Source organism: Uranotaenia lowii, chromosome 3, assembly GCF_029784155.1.
Source record: "Uranotaenia lowii strain MFRU-FL chromosome 3, ASM2978415v1, whole genome shotgun sequence".
In the NCBI taxonomy this organism is placed as follows: domain Eukaryota; kingdom Metazoa; phylum Arthropoda; class Insecta; order Diptera; family Culicidae; genus Uranotaenia; species Uranotaenia lowii.
Genome location: NC_073693.1, coordinates 256,366,058 through 256,384,283, shown reverse-complemented (window position 1 = coordinate 256,384,283; position 18,226 = coordinate 256,366,058). Strand labels below are relative to the sequence as shown.

Below are 18,226 nucleotides of genomic sequence, written 5' to 3'. Positions count from 1 at the left end.
CGATAATGTTTTCTTAAGGAAAAACTATCTAACAACACGGAAACTGTTCTTTTTAATATTGTCCATGTAACGAGCTGTCAAAACCATATTTTGGATCTTGAGAGAATACATTTTGTGAAATCTTTCCCGCAAATTTTGTACAAATTTTAACAAAGTGCGTTGACTGACAAAATGATGATTCCCGGCAAACAGCCTCAAGTAATCGGTTACTTTCAGCGATAAAACATCATTTTCTAACGTAATCAAACTAAATGCTTCTTACAATTTACACTTTTGACACAATACATGCGTTAAAAACAAATAAATTGTGCGTGACCGGTAATTAGGAACCCACACTTTTATTTATACACCAATTACCGCCTATCACTAAACGCTTCAAAAAACAACAACTATTGAAAAAATCGAAAATTTTCCGATGCAAATCTATTCTACAAAAATGAAACTATCATTTCAAGTCGATTGTAGGACAAATAGGTACTATTTAGTAAACAAAACCCCTTTTTTCCCTAGGAGCACAGTTATGCTTAGTTCGCTAACAGGCGTCGAATTCAATAATTTGACCGGAAACGAAAAACCAAATATTTTATTTCTGGCTATAGTTAGCATAATTAAGTGCTGATTTTTCAGTGAAATGGTCAAACAATGATGCCGACACAGAACACAGGTCTTATTTTTGGAGAAAAAATTCCAGTTTTTTCGAAATACACACAAAAGGGTGATTTTGGGCGGTAAATGGTGTCTGGGCGGTGAATGGTGACTTGATGGTATTTGAGATCGAAAATACAACCCAGGATGAGTACAGTAGGGTGGGTGCATAGTGAGGAAAAGTAGGCAAGGGGTACCAAAAGTTTCTCAGTGGTGGAAGGGTGGAGACGGAGCGCTAAATTTTGACAGCCCGGTGTTGTGATTCGATTCGGGTTAAGGAATATCAACGAAAAGTAATGATGAGACAAGTGTGCATTGCTTTTTTTTTCGGCCATCTTGCGTGACGAGTAGACACGTTCTTTGTGCTCTGAATTGAAATTAAACTTTGGGATATTTACTATATTCGTTAAGTGATAATATTACAAAAAAAAAGGAGAGTTGAAGTGTAGAGACAGTAAAATGGAAGACCCCGGTGGATCCGGTGGCGGGGCACCGGGACATTCGAGAAAAGACTCACAGGAAAAAAATTCTAGGATCGGAATCGTCTTCCGAAGCAACCAGTTACCTAATTATGTAAAAGTTTTTTCAGCTAATATAAGAGTTACAGCATATGTCACTAAGCCTGTTATGTGCGCGAAATGTCTTCGATATGGACATTTTGCAAAACATTGCAAGGGAAGCAAGCGTTGCCTTAATTGCGGTGAAACCCACGAAGATGAATGCAACAACGAAGAGAAATGCGGAAATTGCAAAGGTCCGCACAAGGCCAACTTTAAAGGATGTCCAGCAATAGACAAACAACTCAAAATAAAAACATTAATGGCAACAAAAAACCTTACCTTTTTCGAAGCAAAACAAGAACTAAGAACGCCTACACAAAACGGTTATAGTATCCTCGAAAATGCCAATGAGTTCCAAACAATACAGGAGAGTTTTTCAAATGTAACTAAAAGAGGGATACAGAACAACAATAACAATCCCAAGTAACAATTTAAGTTTTATAAGAAACTGAAAGAGCGCTACAATACTTCGCTATAAAACAACGTTTAGTTATTTAAACCCCATTAAAACATTTATAAAACACCTATAAGTGTAAAAAGGCCCACCTACAGGAGGTTCTGAAGTAAATATTATAAGTGCCTTATACAACCATATGGATTCAAAAGGGCTTTGCCGAAGGCCGATTCAAGATAATCTATTCTAGTGACAGATGATAAAATCATTCATGAAAAAATATTTCTGAGAAAGGTTTTTAAATTGTATTTATCAAAATAAAATAATTCGACTCAGTTAAAAAAAATGTTTTTCTCAACTACGACTCATCAAAAATAACAAATTATCTCGATTGTTTTTTAGATTTTCTAATGAATAAAGTTACTGCGCTTTTAATTTTATCGGGTAATATTTCGAAATACTTTTAAATAATCCGCGCTCTCTTGTGATTTTTCAAAATAAGAGACCTAATTTAATATTTTTTTAAATATTTAATGCTTCCAATTTATTTCATCATTTTTATTTAGTTCACTTTATCAGTATTTGGTCTAATATTTTGTTAAAATAACTTTATTTCTAGTAATTTGTGGTAATTGACAATGCAAACAATCATATTCGACGAGATTTTCATAAAAAATCTTATTATTTCATCAGAAAGTGGCCATTTTTTTTTTAAAACCCTTTTAGCTTGAAAAAATCATTTATAAGTCAATGTTTTCTGTACGAATACCATTTGAGGAGCAATTCTTCTTTCAAAAAACTATTTTACCCTTTATAAAACCAAAATATCTTTTCCCGGATCTTTATAAGTGTTTTTAATCCAGTGCAGCTGCCAGTGCAAAATAACAACAAAACAAAAAAAATCATTCGCTTTCATCAAACGAAAAAGGCTGCCGCAAGTTTAGCCAAGGCTCGATATCCTGTTTTCTGTGCCCGATTCGACGTTGAAATATTCGATAAAATCTACGAGAATGATCCGAAATTCGTGGAATGCTGTTGCCGATCGGGACCGCTTTCATTCGGAACCAGAGCAAAGGCTGCACGGGAAAACCGCAGCATCTGTGATAACCCAGGTAAAAAGTATTTAATGCTTTTCATATTGAATATGAAAAAAAATAATAGCTGTCCAATTTTCAGGTTCGCCGGGAATATGATTCCTGGGACACAGTTGACTGCCTTTGGATAAAAAACGACTTCCCAAACCGGGTGAAAGGATACTACGTGGAACGTGCAAAAAACAGTAGTAGGTATCTGATTTTTAGTGACCGAAACCGAGCACTACTGACCACTCGGTGTTTGAACCTCGAAGGTTCCGATACCGGTGAACCGACGAAAACAATGCAGGAAGCGCGATAGGGACAAGAAACAGAAGCAACAAAGAAAAAGTATCATTTAAGCTTGTGCTGGATTGTAGTGAGAATTCGTTTGTGAACAATATAAATTTATAGATTGTAAAATGTGTTTTATTCAACTATCTTCTAGAGAAATATTTTTTATTCGGTTTATTCGGGTATGCAATGCAACAAGATAGTAACTATCGAAATAATGAATTGTTAAATTTTTAGGGATTTCATTTCTACCGAATTGTAGCATAAACATCATTCCGAATTGTATTCCGGGGGCTCTAAATTGGGATTTAAGAACACTGTGCTTCTTGACGGTGGGGTTTTTGCAATTACTTTCAAATGAATGACCCGGCGAGTAACGGCTACCGCAAACTTGGCACAACGGTTTTATCCTTCCCTGTCGCGGTCTTATCTCTTCCTGCGTAATATCCGATCCTGTGGGGTATTATTGATTGTTCAATTGTTGCTAGCGGCCAGCTAAGTGAAAATTTTTGTTGCTGCCATTGTTGTTTACATTTGCGTCGGTTTTCAAGTGTCATTCTTAATTGGGTATTTTTCAAGTCCTTTTTGACTTATTTTTATTCCGGTTCTAGAACAAGGTTTTGATATTGCTTTAAAGCGGGCTACAAAACCATTATACACACGGTTAAAAAAATATACAAGATTTTGGGCGAGCACTTATAATGAGGTCATATAATGGTTGTGTAGTTATCCTGAAGACAGTTTATATAACGATCTTATCGAAATACGCTTCACAGCCATAAACACTTATTCAATCCCTTTAGAAAACTTCCTTTTTTTGTAATAAAACCATTATGGATTTAAATTGTTGCTTGGGAATGTATCTAGGAGAAATCCGGAGGCCCGATTTCAATTAGACAAAAGAACAGAAGAAGTACGAAAAGGACAGACCACCAAGGGAAGCCATCAAAATAAAACACAACATGACGAACAACTGGAAGCAGATCCAACTACTGATTCTGAAGAATACGCACCAATACGCAGTGGAAAGAGACGGAAAGCTACTTCTGAAATAAATGAACCTGAATCGATCACCTTACAAAAACACGTCGAACTTCGCAAAAAATGGAATGAAAAAATTCAACAACTTACTGATCAAAAAGAAAACTTAAGGAAAACAGCTGAAGGAGTCTATAAAAACTTGACAACAGCGATGATGAACAATGTTGAAAATAGCATGGAAATTCTAATAAAAACCATTAACATTTTAGGTAAAATTTTGGGATACAGCATAGAAGATCAGTCTTCTTCTGAAATTCATGAAATTCAACATAATACAGAATAACGTACAAAGCCTTTCAAAAAATAAGATAGAATTAGCATACTTACTTCACGAAAACAAATACGATGTGGCCATACTTTCGGAAATATGGGTACAACCTAGCAGAACACAAAATTTAAACATATCTGGTTACCATAAAATCCTGCAACCTCGTGATACGGATATAGGAGGAGGCGTAGGAATATATTTGAGAGACACCTACAACTTCATACAACTGAAATTAACAACGAGCAATTTTTTCGAAGTACTAGGAATACACATACCAAGTTTAGACCTTTATGTTATTTCGGTCTATGTTAATCCACGCATACCTATTGCTAACCTCATCGAAGGAATCGAGAAAATAATGGACGAAACCAAAAACTGGCAAAATGTTATCATCGGTGGAGACTTCAATGCACACAACGAGCACTGGGGCTGTGAAGACACCAACAACAAAGGTAAACTATTATATGACACCATTCTGAATTCGAATTACCTAATATTAAACGATGGCTCGAAAACATATCGACCTACAAATTTGGGACATAGACCTAGTGCTATCGACCTAACATTGTGCAAAATTGCAATATATAATGGGACAAGTTGGGAAGTTCTGGACCAAACAATTGGTGGTTCCAATCATCTGATCATCCATATAAAGTTTGAATCAATTAACTCAAAGAAACCAAAAAGCAGGTTCAACTTTAGAAAAATAAACGAAGAAGTAAACCTTATACAAGCTAATGACTTTAACACTATAGAAGATCTCGAAATTTTAATAAAAAACACTATTGGCAAACACAAAATTGAAAATGACTACACAGCTAAATTTTACTGGAACGACGATCTATCACTTCTATACCAGGAAAAGAAAAATGCTAGAAAAGAATACAACAGACTTTCAAACATCGAAAACCTAATAAACTTCCAAAAAGCCTCGGCCAAATTACAAAGAATGAAAATCATATTCATGCGACAAAAGTTAGAAGAAATCACAAAAGATATCGACCCGAGAGATGTTAAAAGTAATTGGAAACTGGTCAGGAATCTTAAATACCGTCATGAAAACAAACCGAAAAACAACATTATACTAACTTCAAAACAATTCGCACTAGAATTTCTACAAACAAACTTTATATCAGATACTCCAAACGACAACCCAATAACAACCATTCAACAAAACACTTCCCCTAATAAAATCCTAACACTAGAGAAATGGAACGAAATTCTTCAAAACAAGAGACGTTCAGCTCCAGGGATAGATAAGATTTCATATAGTATACTAAGAAATCTAAGAACGGAGGCAAAAGAGGTACTCCTTAATGAACTAAATGACATATACGCTAGAGGTTACCTACCAGAAAAGTTAAGACACATAAAATTACTGCCTGTACTCAAGCCTGGTAGAGACCCCAACAACATTAACTCATATCGACCAATAGCCCTTTTGCCCACCTTGACTAAATCAATCAACCACGCAGTACTAGAAGTAGTAAAAGGCCACATCTCAGAAAAAAACATTTTACCAAAACTATCATTCGGATTTCAATCGAAGAAATCAACAGAAAGCTGTTTAGAGTATGCCACTAATGTATTAATGAAGGCTAAGCGTAATAATGAATTGAGTATTGGAATATTTTTCGACTTCAGTTCCGCATTCGACACTGTTAGAGTGGATACACTGGTCGAAACAATGATTAAATTGGAGTTCCCGAACGATACAGTAAAATGGATCCAAAATTTCCTAAAAGACAGGAAAATCATCATACAAACAGAACAAGGCTTAGTCGAGTATAGAGTTAGCACAGGACTACCACAAGGAGACGTGCTCTCACCTACTTTATTTAATATTTATACAGTAGGATTACACGAAAGCACTGAAGGGGAGACAACATTGCAATTTGCAGACGACTTCCTCAAAATTGTATCTGGATCGTCTAAACAAGAGGTAATACATAAAGCACAGAGAGCAGTAGATAATTTCATAATTATAAGCAAAAAACTTAATCTTAAAATTAACCAAGCGAAAACGAAGGTAATTCTTTTCAACAATCAAAACGTCGACGTTGGAATTACAATAGAAAACACACCGTTGGAAACGGTTCGTAATTATAAATATCTTGGAGTATATTTAGATAAAAACTTAAAATATGGAACACATGCTCAATCACTAAAACAAAAGATAACTGAACGACAAAACATGCTCAAGATTATAGGCAGTATTAAGAAAGGAGCAACGCCAAGAGTTATGGTAATGTTCCACAAAGCGCTGTACGGAAGTTTCTTTTCGTATGCATCATCAATCTATGGAAACATGTCCCAGACAAATCAAGGAAAACTGGAAGTAGCTAACAGACAATGTCAAAGGATCGCAACAGGTTGTAGCAGAAGCACACCAATCAATACTCTGGCCGCCCTAAGCAATGAAATTCCGTTGCACTTAAAAAGAAACTATCACACCCAGAAGCGAATAGCGAAACATCTTCAACTGGGTGATGCAGTTAGCGAACAACTTATAGAACTCAACACAGAAAACAGGAAGGAAAAAAAGCTCTATACTTACCTAGAATGGACATACATGGAAAATAAGGAATCTCTTCAAAAGACATATGGCATTTTGAGAACAAGGGCTTGTGAAAAAATCGACATTCGCATCCAAGTCGAAGGAATCCCTATCCAGAAACGCAAGATGACCTCCTCAACCATGCTTCAAATCTCAATGCAAATGATTAATACAAACTACATCGGCTGGAGACAAATTTACACAGATGCTTCAAGGTCTGAAACGTCCTGTGGCATTGGTGTCTTTGAAGCCCAATCTGATCTAAGAATAAGTATGAGACTAGAAGAATGTTGCACTATCATGACCGCTGAACTGATTGCTATTTGGCTAGCAACCCAGGAAATTGAAAATCTTCCAAGATATCCGACGGTAATTCTGACCGATTCCCAGTCGGCCTGCGGGTTCCTCGATGGCTGCAAAGATAAAAATGAGATGGATCAACTAACATCTGAAATTTGTGATTGTTTGTCTAAAACCGGCACAGTTCTACAATGGATTCCAGCCCATGTAGGAATTAAAGGAAACGAACAGGCTGACGAACTCGCCAAAGAAGGAACTACAAGTGAAGCTATATTAACAAACAAAATATTATGGCACGACATGACACTTCGAATAAAAAACGGATTGATGAATGATGTTAACACTTGGTATAGACGATTAGCTCTAGAAGACAATAAAGGACTAAAATTCTACGAATTTGTCGAGAATTTCCCAACGAAACCGTGGTACTGGACCCAAAACTACGATGCCTATGAAACACGAATGTTAAATAGAATAATGGCTGGACACGACTTCTCAAACTATTGGCTGGCAAAAATGAAGATCAAAGATTCGGAAGTCTGCGACCTCTGCAGTACACCCGACACAACACAACATGTTTTGCTAAAATGTGTTAAATACAACCATGTAAGAAATCACTTCGATTGGGAAGGACATCAGAACTTAAAGCAACTTATTGGAAATTTCGAACAAACAAAAATAAAAGAAGTCATCCAATTCATACGGATGGCCAGAATCAAACCGTAACGGACTACTGTCATACAAACGTTATGACTCTGGCGATATGAGATTGACACTCAAGCCACCTAAATAAAAACACAACAACAACAACAACAACAAGTGTGCATTGGTAGTGGTTAAAAGTTTGACGTCATTTATAATCTAAAGTGGACCATCCATTGACAACAGTCAATTCTAGTTCAGGAAAAGCGTACGAAAACAAAGTTATTTGGCCAGAAAAACCGTAAAATGGCCATAAAAGTATTGAAAACCGAGTGTACCGAGGTCGAAAGCATCGCTAACGATGAAGGTAAGATGAAAAATAATTGAAGATTAATAATTAAGATGAAAAATATTTGTTTAGTTTAGTGATGATTTCATTTTTTTCTACCCCGCGTACAGGTCGTAGTAGATTCCGGAACATTCCGGAAGAAGACACCGCCACCACAGCAGCAGCCACCATTCCCATGAAAACCACAAGAAGCGAACGCAGTTTGATTAGCAGCAGCAGCGGCCAGTTCAGTCACCAGTCAAAAGGAAACAGTTTTTTTTCTCCCACGACGGAAGCGCACCAGGCGCGGAACTGATTCGGCCAGTTAATTTCGATGACTCATGACCGGAATTCAACTAGCATCGAAAATCACATGCGGGACGGAATCAGGAAACCTACACGCAGCACTCGAGGTAAGTTCCACCATCCCTTATCGGCTAAATAGTCTTTAATTTTTTGTTTGTTTTGCAGGTTTAGCCTTTGATTACAAAAAATCCCGGGTCATGAGCATGTAAGAAACAGAAATAGGATCGGAAAAGGTGATCAAAGCGATGGGAGCATACTATTGCTCGGGGCATGAGTTTTTCAACAGATTCGCCGGCGATCAGTTCAGGATTATTAGGAGAAACATCTCTATCTCCAGATGACACAATGAATTGCTGTTTTTTTTTTTTAATTTGTTGATAATTATCATTATCATTCATCTCGTCGACAGAACAGAGTGGCAGGCAATCTCAACTTTCAGCATAATCTATACCGGATTGTTTGATGGTGATGGGGATCCATTCCAGCTGGACCTGCAGAATCAAGGCGGACAATTACAACCCTTACAGCAATTAAATTTATTAAAATTATAATAATACCAGTAAAATTACGAAAAAAAAGTATTGATACATTCTGAAGATTCATCATTAAATTGACCAATCGTTATTTCGATCTAAATTAGATAAAACACAATTCAAAAATGAAGATAAATCTAGTATATTTCCAATTGAACTCAAAAACACAATCACATATATTATTTTCTTCGTGAACTTGTTAAAATTAAAACCGAGTTCAATGGTTCGATGAATTTCAATTATCTTCCGCAATCAATGCGAAGTTTTTTAGTTCGTAAGTTAAACCGAATCATACATAACACTACGTGTAACACAACAATTTAAAAACAAAAAATGAGAACTTGGTCTGGTAAACGATATTAAAATGACAATTTTCGAAATTGTATGGATAACATTTATGGCGGTCTTGATGTTTCCTGCAAATTTAAAGAAGATTGTTATAAATATATTTGTTTGATTGTCAATAAATACTTGCCTGTTATTGAGAGCATAACTTTTTGTACTTGTTAGCAACATGACTTTTTTGCTCAAACCGTCTTTTGGAAGTTGATGGTTTTTGATCATCGTAAGCATTTTGCTGTATTAAACCTTGTGACAGTAAGTTGCAATATCTCATTCGGACAATAGTTCGTATTTTCACAAACTTCTTGACCACAACTATGTCGAAGTTCGGATATTTTTGAGTGATTCGCTTAATCACCGTTTCCAGAACATTGCACTTGAAATTAAAGTTCATTGTACCATGGCTAAGAATAAAAACTTTCTCCATGGCTTTGCCCATCACTTTAAATTCAGGAGAAGGTACCATTAATCCGCCGTACGACAGATTAGCTATGAAGGATGGCATATGAGATGGATTTAAGCTATCTTTAATATCCTTCGTTTTGTCGCCGAGATCAGGATGCGATTTTTTTAGCTTGAATGCAATCCATCCCAATATGTAATCAAACCCGTCTTCCTCGTGGCAACTATCAATCACGCTGGATGAGACAGTTACTAATGAGATCGATTCTTCGAGTTTTTCATCCGAGCCAATGTGTTGAGAGTCCTCGATTGAATCAGACGTTTGAGGTTGTTCATAGTCTTGAGGCTGTTCTGGGACGTCAGGATCGATGTCAGATTTTTTAAAAAGTGTTGCCGTTATGAATTCATCGCGCGTTCCGCTAAGAATACCTTGGTCTACTGTGTTGGTATTGCGTTGAGTTATTCCTGGATTTTTGCCTTAAATGTACATTAACATATGTAGGAAGTTAACGGAATGATCCAAAGTTTTTCTACTCCACATATTGCCGCTATTCGCAAGACTGTCCCATATGCATTTTCGTCATTTTTCAGTTTATCTCAAATATTGTTCAAATAGATTTAGTTTTTCAATTTAGACTAGAAACTTGCATAACTTTGTTCTCAAAAAAAACCAAGTCATGTATGTCCAATATGAAATATACCCGCAAAGCTGTCCCATATGTCTGTACTCGCAAGGCTGTCCCATCATTATTTTCTCCTCTGAATCAGCAACTTCCAAAGCAAAAAAACATTGGACGAAATTCTACAACAATTATCTTAATATCTTTGAAGAAAGAAAAGATAAAGTTTCAACCGAGAAATCCACGAAAGTTTATAAAAATCTATAAAGCTGTTTTTTAGGGTTCGTTGTTTTTGTATATGGGGCAGTCTTGCGAATAGCGGCGTGACGGACAAAATTCTAAAACCACCAGCACAGATGAAACTTGTAGTATGAATCCAGTATCAAGCTGTTTAAAGAGATTCCCTATTTTTTCACAAGTTTGCTGCAATTGTGATTTAAATTTTTGCCCGTCACTGTATTTCACCTCGGTCGTTACCTAGAATAATCATCCGCAGGCGATATAGAACTTGAAGTGGAGCTGGTTTGTCGTCTAATCCACCTTTAGTTCTTATTTGCGAAAACAAGTTTTCCAAAAGGTCTTGATTGAGCTGTAAAGTATATAATTAACTAATTAGCTAAACTTTCAAACATTTTTACAATCCACTTATAATTTAATATACTTGCCTTAAAAGTAGAAATATACTGTATACCATACTTTTCTTTAATATCCTCATATAATCCTTTAAGTGATTTTATTGACATAATAATGGATTTTTGAAATTGAACTAAAGAGTAGCATATTTCTCCGTTTGTTTTTATACCTTTGGATTCTCGCATTAATTTGTCCATATCGTTAAGAGCTGATAATTGATAATCAGCTGCCTTGTAGGATTGTTTTAAATTTTGATTATGGAAAGGTGTAAATGAATTGAACACATCGAACCATTTGTTCACTATTTCAATAAAATCAGCCAAATGTTTCGATTCGTCCGAATCCCTGGTATTATTAAATCTTTCTCGAAGAGCAGTTGCAGTGGTATGCGAGAGGAGTTTCGCTGCTTTAGAAACATTCTGCTTGTCCACCGCAGGCTTGTAATTGGTCACCATCGTTTGAATTTTTCCGGAGACAACCACCACACATCGTTCGTGACAATCGTGGAGAGCGCAATCGTTTGATCGGAGAGCAAAAAAATGTCAAACGAAATTTTGATCTTTTTTGTGGTTAGTCTTTTGACTGTCATCCCTCTTGCGTAGATAATCGAGATTATCATTCCACATTGTTCGACCAACACATCCAAACATCACCCGGCGCTGCAGAGTGACGATTTTTTTTTTCAACAGGAGAGAGTGAATAGAAAAGATTGCATTTGCTTATTGAGTCTGTAAGTTCTGCTGCGTGAAAGAGATAGGCGATGTTGTAAACTGTCGGGAATGATGGTCGTTTGACCATCAAATTATCCCTCTCGTGTACCAAGACACGAAATTTTGTTCGACAATCACACAAAGAAGAATGAATGTCGTTTCGTTTGATGGTAGTCGACTGTTCGGCAAGTTTTCGGTCGCATTCGTTTGATGGCACGAACAATGATACTGATAAAAGCAGGCTGTGCGACTGTCAGAGAAAATGTCGATGGTTTACAAGTCTGGCCACCGAGGATAAATTAATGAAAGATGAATCAAGTTTAAACAGAGGTGTAAATTCAAAACTACCTCGTTTATTTATAAGTTCATTAAGAAGCCTGCTGTTTAACTTCCTATTTTTCCAAATTATACCGCCTCCTACTAGCCAGTTCCGAATCAGTTTTAAATTGTGCGGAGCATCGCCGAAGACGTAAATTTTGTCTTTAGTCACAGGATGCTCGAAATCTGTGATCTCTGTTGTGATCCCAATGTTTGTCCGAAGTGCTACATTCTCTGGGCCGTTATCTGAGGTTATTCCTACCACAATATAACGAACCTTATAAAGTTCTGTGATAATTTCCATCAAAATTTCTGGAGTCATCTTTTGATCGAAACCAACATAGATGACTTGCTTCCATTTCGACAGAAGTCCTCGGGCCATAACAAATTGCCCATGTGTATGAGGACCAACAATTTCATCAGCACCTTCATCAAACTCCATAAGTTTTTTTACACTCATCTCATCAAATGATAGAATACATGCTAAATCCTTCTGCTGCGATTCTTGTCCGACTATTTCCATGGCACGTAGTACATCCTTCAATAATCCATTTTTAAGATCAATGCAGCGGGCAAAACGACCAAGTGTGGAAATACAAGGTAATGGAATATGCAATTCATTTTTTATAAACAGGTAGCATCTTTTGCTCAAAAAACGAATTGCAAATGCTTGTGAGATCTTCTCTGATGTCCAGTGAGGCTTTTTTTTTCTTTTTAAGATAACATCTATTTGGTTTTCAGACAAGACTCCTTTTAAAGCAATTCTCAAATTCTGGATGAATTGGGAGCGGTCCATGTGTTCTGCTTTACAATTAATAATTTGCTTTTCAAGATCGCGAAGCTTTCGTCTCAAAAGATGAGTTTCGTTTGCTAGTTGGCTAGCTAAATTTGAGTTAGCTTTTTTCAAATTTTCTGTTTGTTGTTGAAGCTGTTGATTTTGCATTTTGGACAAAGCAAGTTCCCGCTTAAGAAACTCTTCGGCGTTTTGATTTTGCTCCAAAAGATTAGTTTCGTTTGCTAGTTGCCTAGCTAAATGTGAGTTAGCTTTTTTCAAATTTTCTATTTGTTGTTGAAGCTGTTGATTTTGCATTTTGGACAAAGCAAGTTCCCGCTTAAGGGATTCTTCGGCGTTTTCATTTTGCTCCGGCTGAACATCTAAACTTCGCGTTTCGTTTGTGAGCTCTGAAATGTGCTGCTCCTGCTCAGTCTGTGGTTCGCATTCCACTGCATTAAATCTGGCTCCAAGGGTCATGTCTTTACAACCTGTTCCGGATGATCCTGCATTTGAGTAAGAACAAGGAAATTGTTACATACACTAGAATATGAATAAAATTTAGGTTTTATACACAATAATTACACCATGCAACACTAAAATTCCAAATTCTTCGCTAGTTTTTTCAGTTGGTCAGACGAGGGTCAGATCTGACACCTTTGTTCACAATGTGCAACTAGCATTAAAAATTCATTTAAAATTCTCTAAAACACTGTTTTCTTTTTCTTATGAAAAAAAAATCAACGAACCTTCTCCCGGGTCATTATTATGAATACGAACACGACCATCATTAGAGGTAACAGTAGATTGGTCAATCCCTGGTAGTGCTGGAAAAATTGTTTAATGAAAGTCAGGTCAATAAGATACCAATAATAAATTACCGTTGGGTTTTAAAACTCTCCGCATTGTAGCACCTATCTGTTGCTGTCGTATTCGATAAAGCTCGTCGTAGCTGCCTTCACTAAAATGGTTTGAACAGACTCCCTGACTTTTTTGCGGGACCCAGTCTTCTTCTCGTCCACAAAATTGGATCCACTGTCTCTGACGGTGTGTGTCCCGTGGAAAATTGTGGAAAACCAAGTTTGGGTTCCTGGAAGCTTTGTTCCCACACCCTTTCACGGCACAATAATAAGGCATCTGAAATATAGATTATTTAACATGTTTTGTTTTATTGTAAAAGTTAAACTGTTTCTGGACGTTAATTGAAACAAAAAAGATATTTAATTACCTATTCCTTTTAATGAAATCTTAAACTACAAACCTTGACACAAATGGAACTCTGCAGACGACACAATCTGGTTCAATAAAATGGTTATCGACACTATTCGACAAATTTGGTTTGCTGACTGATTAATATCGGCAGGAGGAAAACAACTTTTTCTGTGCGTGCTACCTTCGCTGGTATATACTTTGATTCCTCTTCCTTTTTGTAAACATCACGATGCCCTGTCACAGGGTGGGTACTGTACCCACCCTGCCCTGTCACAAGATGGTCGATTCCGTGTTTTTGTATATTAACCCACCCTACTGTACTCATCCTGATACAACCAAAGATTTATGACGCTTACAAAATGATGATTTTTCGAAAATAGGTCCATTTCCAGTTTTCTCATGTTTTAAAGCTTTTCTAAGCTGTAGTTTTTGACAATATTTTTTGTCAAATAGCAGCCATTAGTATAGATAAGATTATTTTGAAATATTCTGCGCAAAAAGTAAATTAAAATAATGGGTCACTTTAACTTTATGCTGATTTTAATAAACTACGTTTAAAGGTGGGATTGCTTTTAAGAGGGTTAATGTAATGTATGAGTGAAGTGACATCGAGGCACCCCTCGATACGGAGACATCGAATCCCAATTCGAGTTCTCTCCCCGCTTAGAACGGTCGTATTTCTAACCGCCTTTCATATCACCTAATAAATATGTATTTTAAGTCAGAAAAATAGTGTCCTTAATTTGTCCGGAATATCGTAATCGGGAACTACACTGCATTGGCGACGAGTCAAGTGAATAAAGAACCTACACTCAGAAATAAATAAAATATCAAACAGTTATATTTTAGGTATTTTCACATATCTCCCTCTTTACGCACACGGATATTTCTCATGGTGTAATTACTGGGATATTTCTCACTGGGAAATATTTCTGCGATTAAAATTTATGCATTGAGAAATGTTATGGAACGACATCTGGTGGTCAGAAATAAAAGTTTGAGCCGTAACGTAAAGGCAAACGCTTAAAGCAGAAATAAACAGAAAAACCAAACGAAAATCGTTTGATTTTCGTCCATGTTCTATGGTCAATGTGCATAATTGACCATAGCATAAAAACATGTGCATTTCGCTGGTAATATTACATGCTGCAATTGAGTCCATCCTTTTTAAATACGATTCAGATAAATATTTAAAGAGAATGGAATCTGCATGCAGTCAAGTTGAAAGGCATTTAGCAACTGAAGAATCTAGCATGTGCTCATACCCGTTTAGTTGGGACTCAAACGCACAAAGCGTTTGTTTGAACAAAATAATATATAATTTCTCGGTTATTAAATTTTATGCATTGGATCATTACACGCCAAGAAATTATTCGGATGCATAAATTTAAATATCTGAAATAGTTATTTTTTAATATTTCTGGATATTAATGTCAGAGAAATATCGGAGTTATTGAAATATAATAATTTTCATATTTTTTTCATTTCTGAGTGTACAGTGGAAACAGTTACGAAAGAAAATTTTGGAACTATCATGGCGGCGTCACTAGCATTTCGCCATTTTGACGGCGAATCGGAAGAATGGGAGCTCTACAAAGAACAGTTGTAGCAATATTTCGTGAGCAACGGTGTGAAAGAAGAAGTGAAGAAAGCCTTGCTGATTAATCAACTGAGTGCGAAAACGTATAAGCTACTACGTGATTTGTGCACCCCCGATCAACCTAAGGACAAGTCGTATGCAGACTTATGTAATCTGTTGTCGACGCATTTTACACCGCCAGTGATTATTCACAAGGATCGACGGGTTTTTGCTCGAGCCAAAAGGGGAGAGAATGGCTCAGAAACGGTGAACGAGTGGATTGTGAGGCTGAAAAATCTGGCTGCTAGTTGCAAATTCGGTGTTCATCTGCAACATAATTTGGTGAACAAATTTATCGATGGCTTGGACGGAAAGGCTTACGATAGAATTTGCGAGGAGAACGAGAACCTGACGTTGGAGAGAGCGCAAGAAATTGCGTTGAAATACGAGATAGAGAATGCATCACAGATATCGCACCAATACTATGTGAAAGGTAAAAGTGATGTGTATTCCAACTGGAAAAAGAAGGCCGATTCATCTCAGGCACCGCAGCGAAAGCGAGAAAGCATGAAGTGTTTTGCTTGCAACGAATCTGGCCATTTTTGGCGGGTTTGTCGTTTTCGAGAGTATGTGTGTAAAAAGTGCAACAAGAAGGGCCACATTCGAGCAGCGTGTGGTATACAACGAGCAAATTATGTTACTGAAGGGTTTGATGGAGAAAAAGCGGGATTGGGAGAGGAGAGCCAATCGGTTGTACAGGAGAATTATTTGAGTGAGTCGAAAGCAATTGAAATTTATTCGATTGATGGCGTAAATGAAATCGAACGACCAATCAAGCTGGAAGTGTTTATTGGGGGTGAAAAGTATGCCATGGAATTGGACACAGGTGCGGCGATATCGGTGGTTTCTTGGGATTTCTTCGTGAAATATTTGAGCCATTGCGAGTTGCGTAAAACGATGGTGAAACTGGTGGGCTATGATGGAAGAGCATTGCTAGTGAAGGGGGCAATCAGTCCAAATGTGAAGTTCGAAAATAAGGAAAAATCGGTGGTTTTCGTTGTTGTTGAAAAAGGTGGTCCTCCGTTAGTAGGGCGAAATTTCGTGAGGGCTTTTGGTATTCAGTTTTCGGTGATCAAAAACATCCAGCAGTGCAATGATATGGATCTAAGTAAATTGATTGAGAAATATTCAGAGTTGTTTTCGAACCAGTTGGGGTGTTACAAGTACCGTGAGGTGAAAATTGAAGTGAACGAAAAAGCAACACCAATTTTTAAGAATCCTCGGCCAGTTCCTTTTAAATTTCGAGACCTTATGGCACAGGAGTTGGATAATATGGAAAACCTGGGAATAATATCGAAGTGCAACACATCGTTGTGGGGAACGCCACTTGTACCGGTACTAAAATCAGATGGCAGTTTACGACTATGTGGCGATTACAAAGTAACTGTTAATAGGGAAGTGAAAGATGTGAAGCACCCATTACCAACTGTAGACGAAATTTTGACCAAACTTAATGGGGCGCAATATTTCTCAAAACTGGATTTATCTAAATGTTACAATCAATTCCTGCTGGATGTGTCTTCGAGAGACTTATGTGCGATTTCAACGATCCAAGGGGTTTATCGAATGAATCGGTTGCCTTTCGGAATAAGGCCGGCCTCTGGCATTGTTCAAAAAGAGTTGGAGAAGTTGCTATCCGGTATCGAAGGTGTTCAAAATTTCTTGGACGATATTGTGGTTACGGGAAGCACGAAGCGAGAACATTTGACAAGATTGGGGCTGGTATTCCAAGCGTTACTTTGTGCGGGTTTGAAATTGAATAAAGAAAAGTGTGAATTTTTCAAGTCGGGGATAACGTTTTTGGGATATACGATAGACAAAAACGGGGTTCGGAAAACGGATGATAGAATTAGAGCTATAAGGGATGCCAGAGAGCCGCAAAATGTCACCGAAGTGCGAGCTTTCGCTGGTCTCGTGAACTATTATGCGAGGTTTGTGAGGGATGTGGCAAGCATAATGGCTCCTATGTATGTGTTACTGAGGAAGGGAGAGACATTTGTGTGGACCAACGAATGCAGCGTAGCGTTCAAACGGATCAAGGACGAGATTTGTAAGGATGTTTCACTCGCTCATTTTGATCCCAGTTTAGAAATCATTTTAATTTGTGATGCATCGAATGAAGGAGTGTCCGCCGTGCTTAGTCAGAAGAGTAAAACAGGCATTGAAAGGCCAGTGGCTTATGCTTCTCGTATTTTACATTCATCTGAAAAGAACTACAGTGTCATAGATAAAGAAGCACTGGCTATTATGTATGGTGTGAACAAATTTTTCTTGTACTTGGTGGGAAATAGATTCCTGATAAGAACAGATCATAAACCACTCCTTAGATTGTTACACCCTCAGAAAGGTGTCCCGACAATCGCAGCTAGTAGAATGCAAAGGTGGGCTCATTTTTTGTCTGGTTTTAATTATGGCATCGAACACGTGAAATCGGAGCAAAACATAGCTGATTTTGCATCACGCTTTCCAACGGAATCTTGGAAGCTTTGGAAGGAAGAGGATTCTTATTTGAACTTCATTAACCAAGAAACTGTTGATCCGTTGACTGTGCAAACATTGATCACTGAGTCGAAAAGCGACTGCGAGATACATAAAGTTACAAAGGTTTTACGTGGTGAGGCATCTTTAAGTGAATTG

The 18,226-nt window shown here is 37.2% G+C and overlaps 1 protein-coding gene and 1 long non-coding RNA gene across 2 annotated transcripts; both read left to right on the top strand.

Annotated features, from left to right (window-relative positions):
• The first annotated feature begins 2,507 nt into the window (after nucleotides 1-2,507).
• Nucleotides 2,508-3,063, top strand: LOC129751361 (uncharacterized). The gene is made up of 2 exons (XM_055746817.1): nucleotides 2,508-2,711; nucleotides 2,776-3,063. The coding sequence occupies exons 1-2, from the start codon at nucleotides 2,610-2,612 to the stop codon at nucleotides 2,992-2,994; spliced, it is 321 nt and encodes a 106-aa protein (XP_055602792.1). The 5' UTR covers nucleotides 2,508-2,609; the 3' UTR covers nucleotides 2,995-3,063.
• Nucleotides 3,064-7,984: 4,921 nt separating this feature from the next.
• LOC129756827 (uncharacterized) lies at nucleotides 7,985-9,379 on the top strand. The gene is made up of 3 exons (XR_008739539.1): nucleotides 7,985-8,141; nucleotides 8,234-8,515; nucleotides 8,574-9,379. It is a non-coding gene; the product is annotated as an uncharacterized LOC129756827 (long non-coding RNA).
• Nucleotides 9,380-18,226: the final 8,847 nt, after the last annotated feature.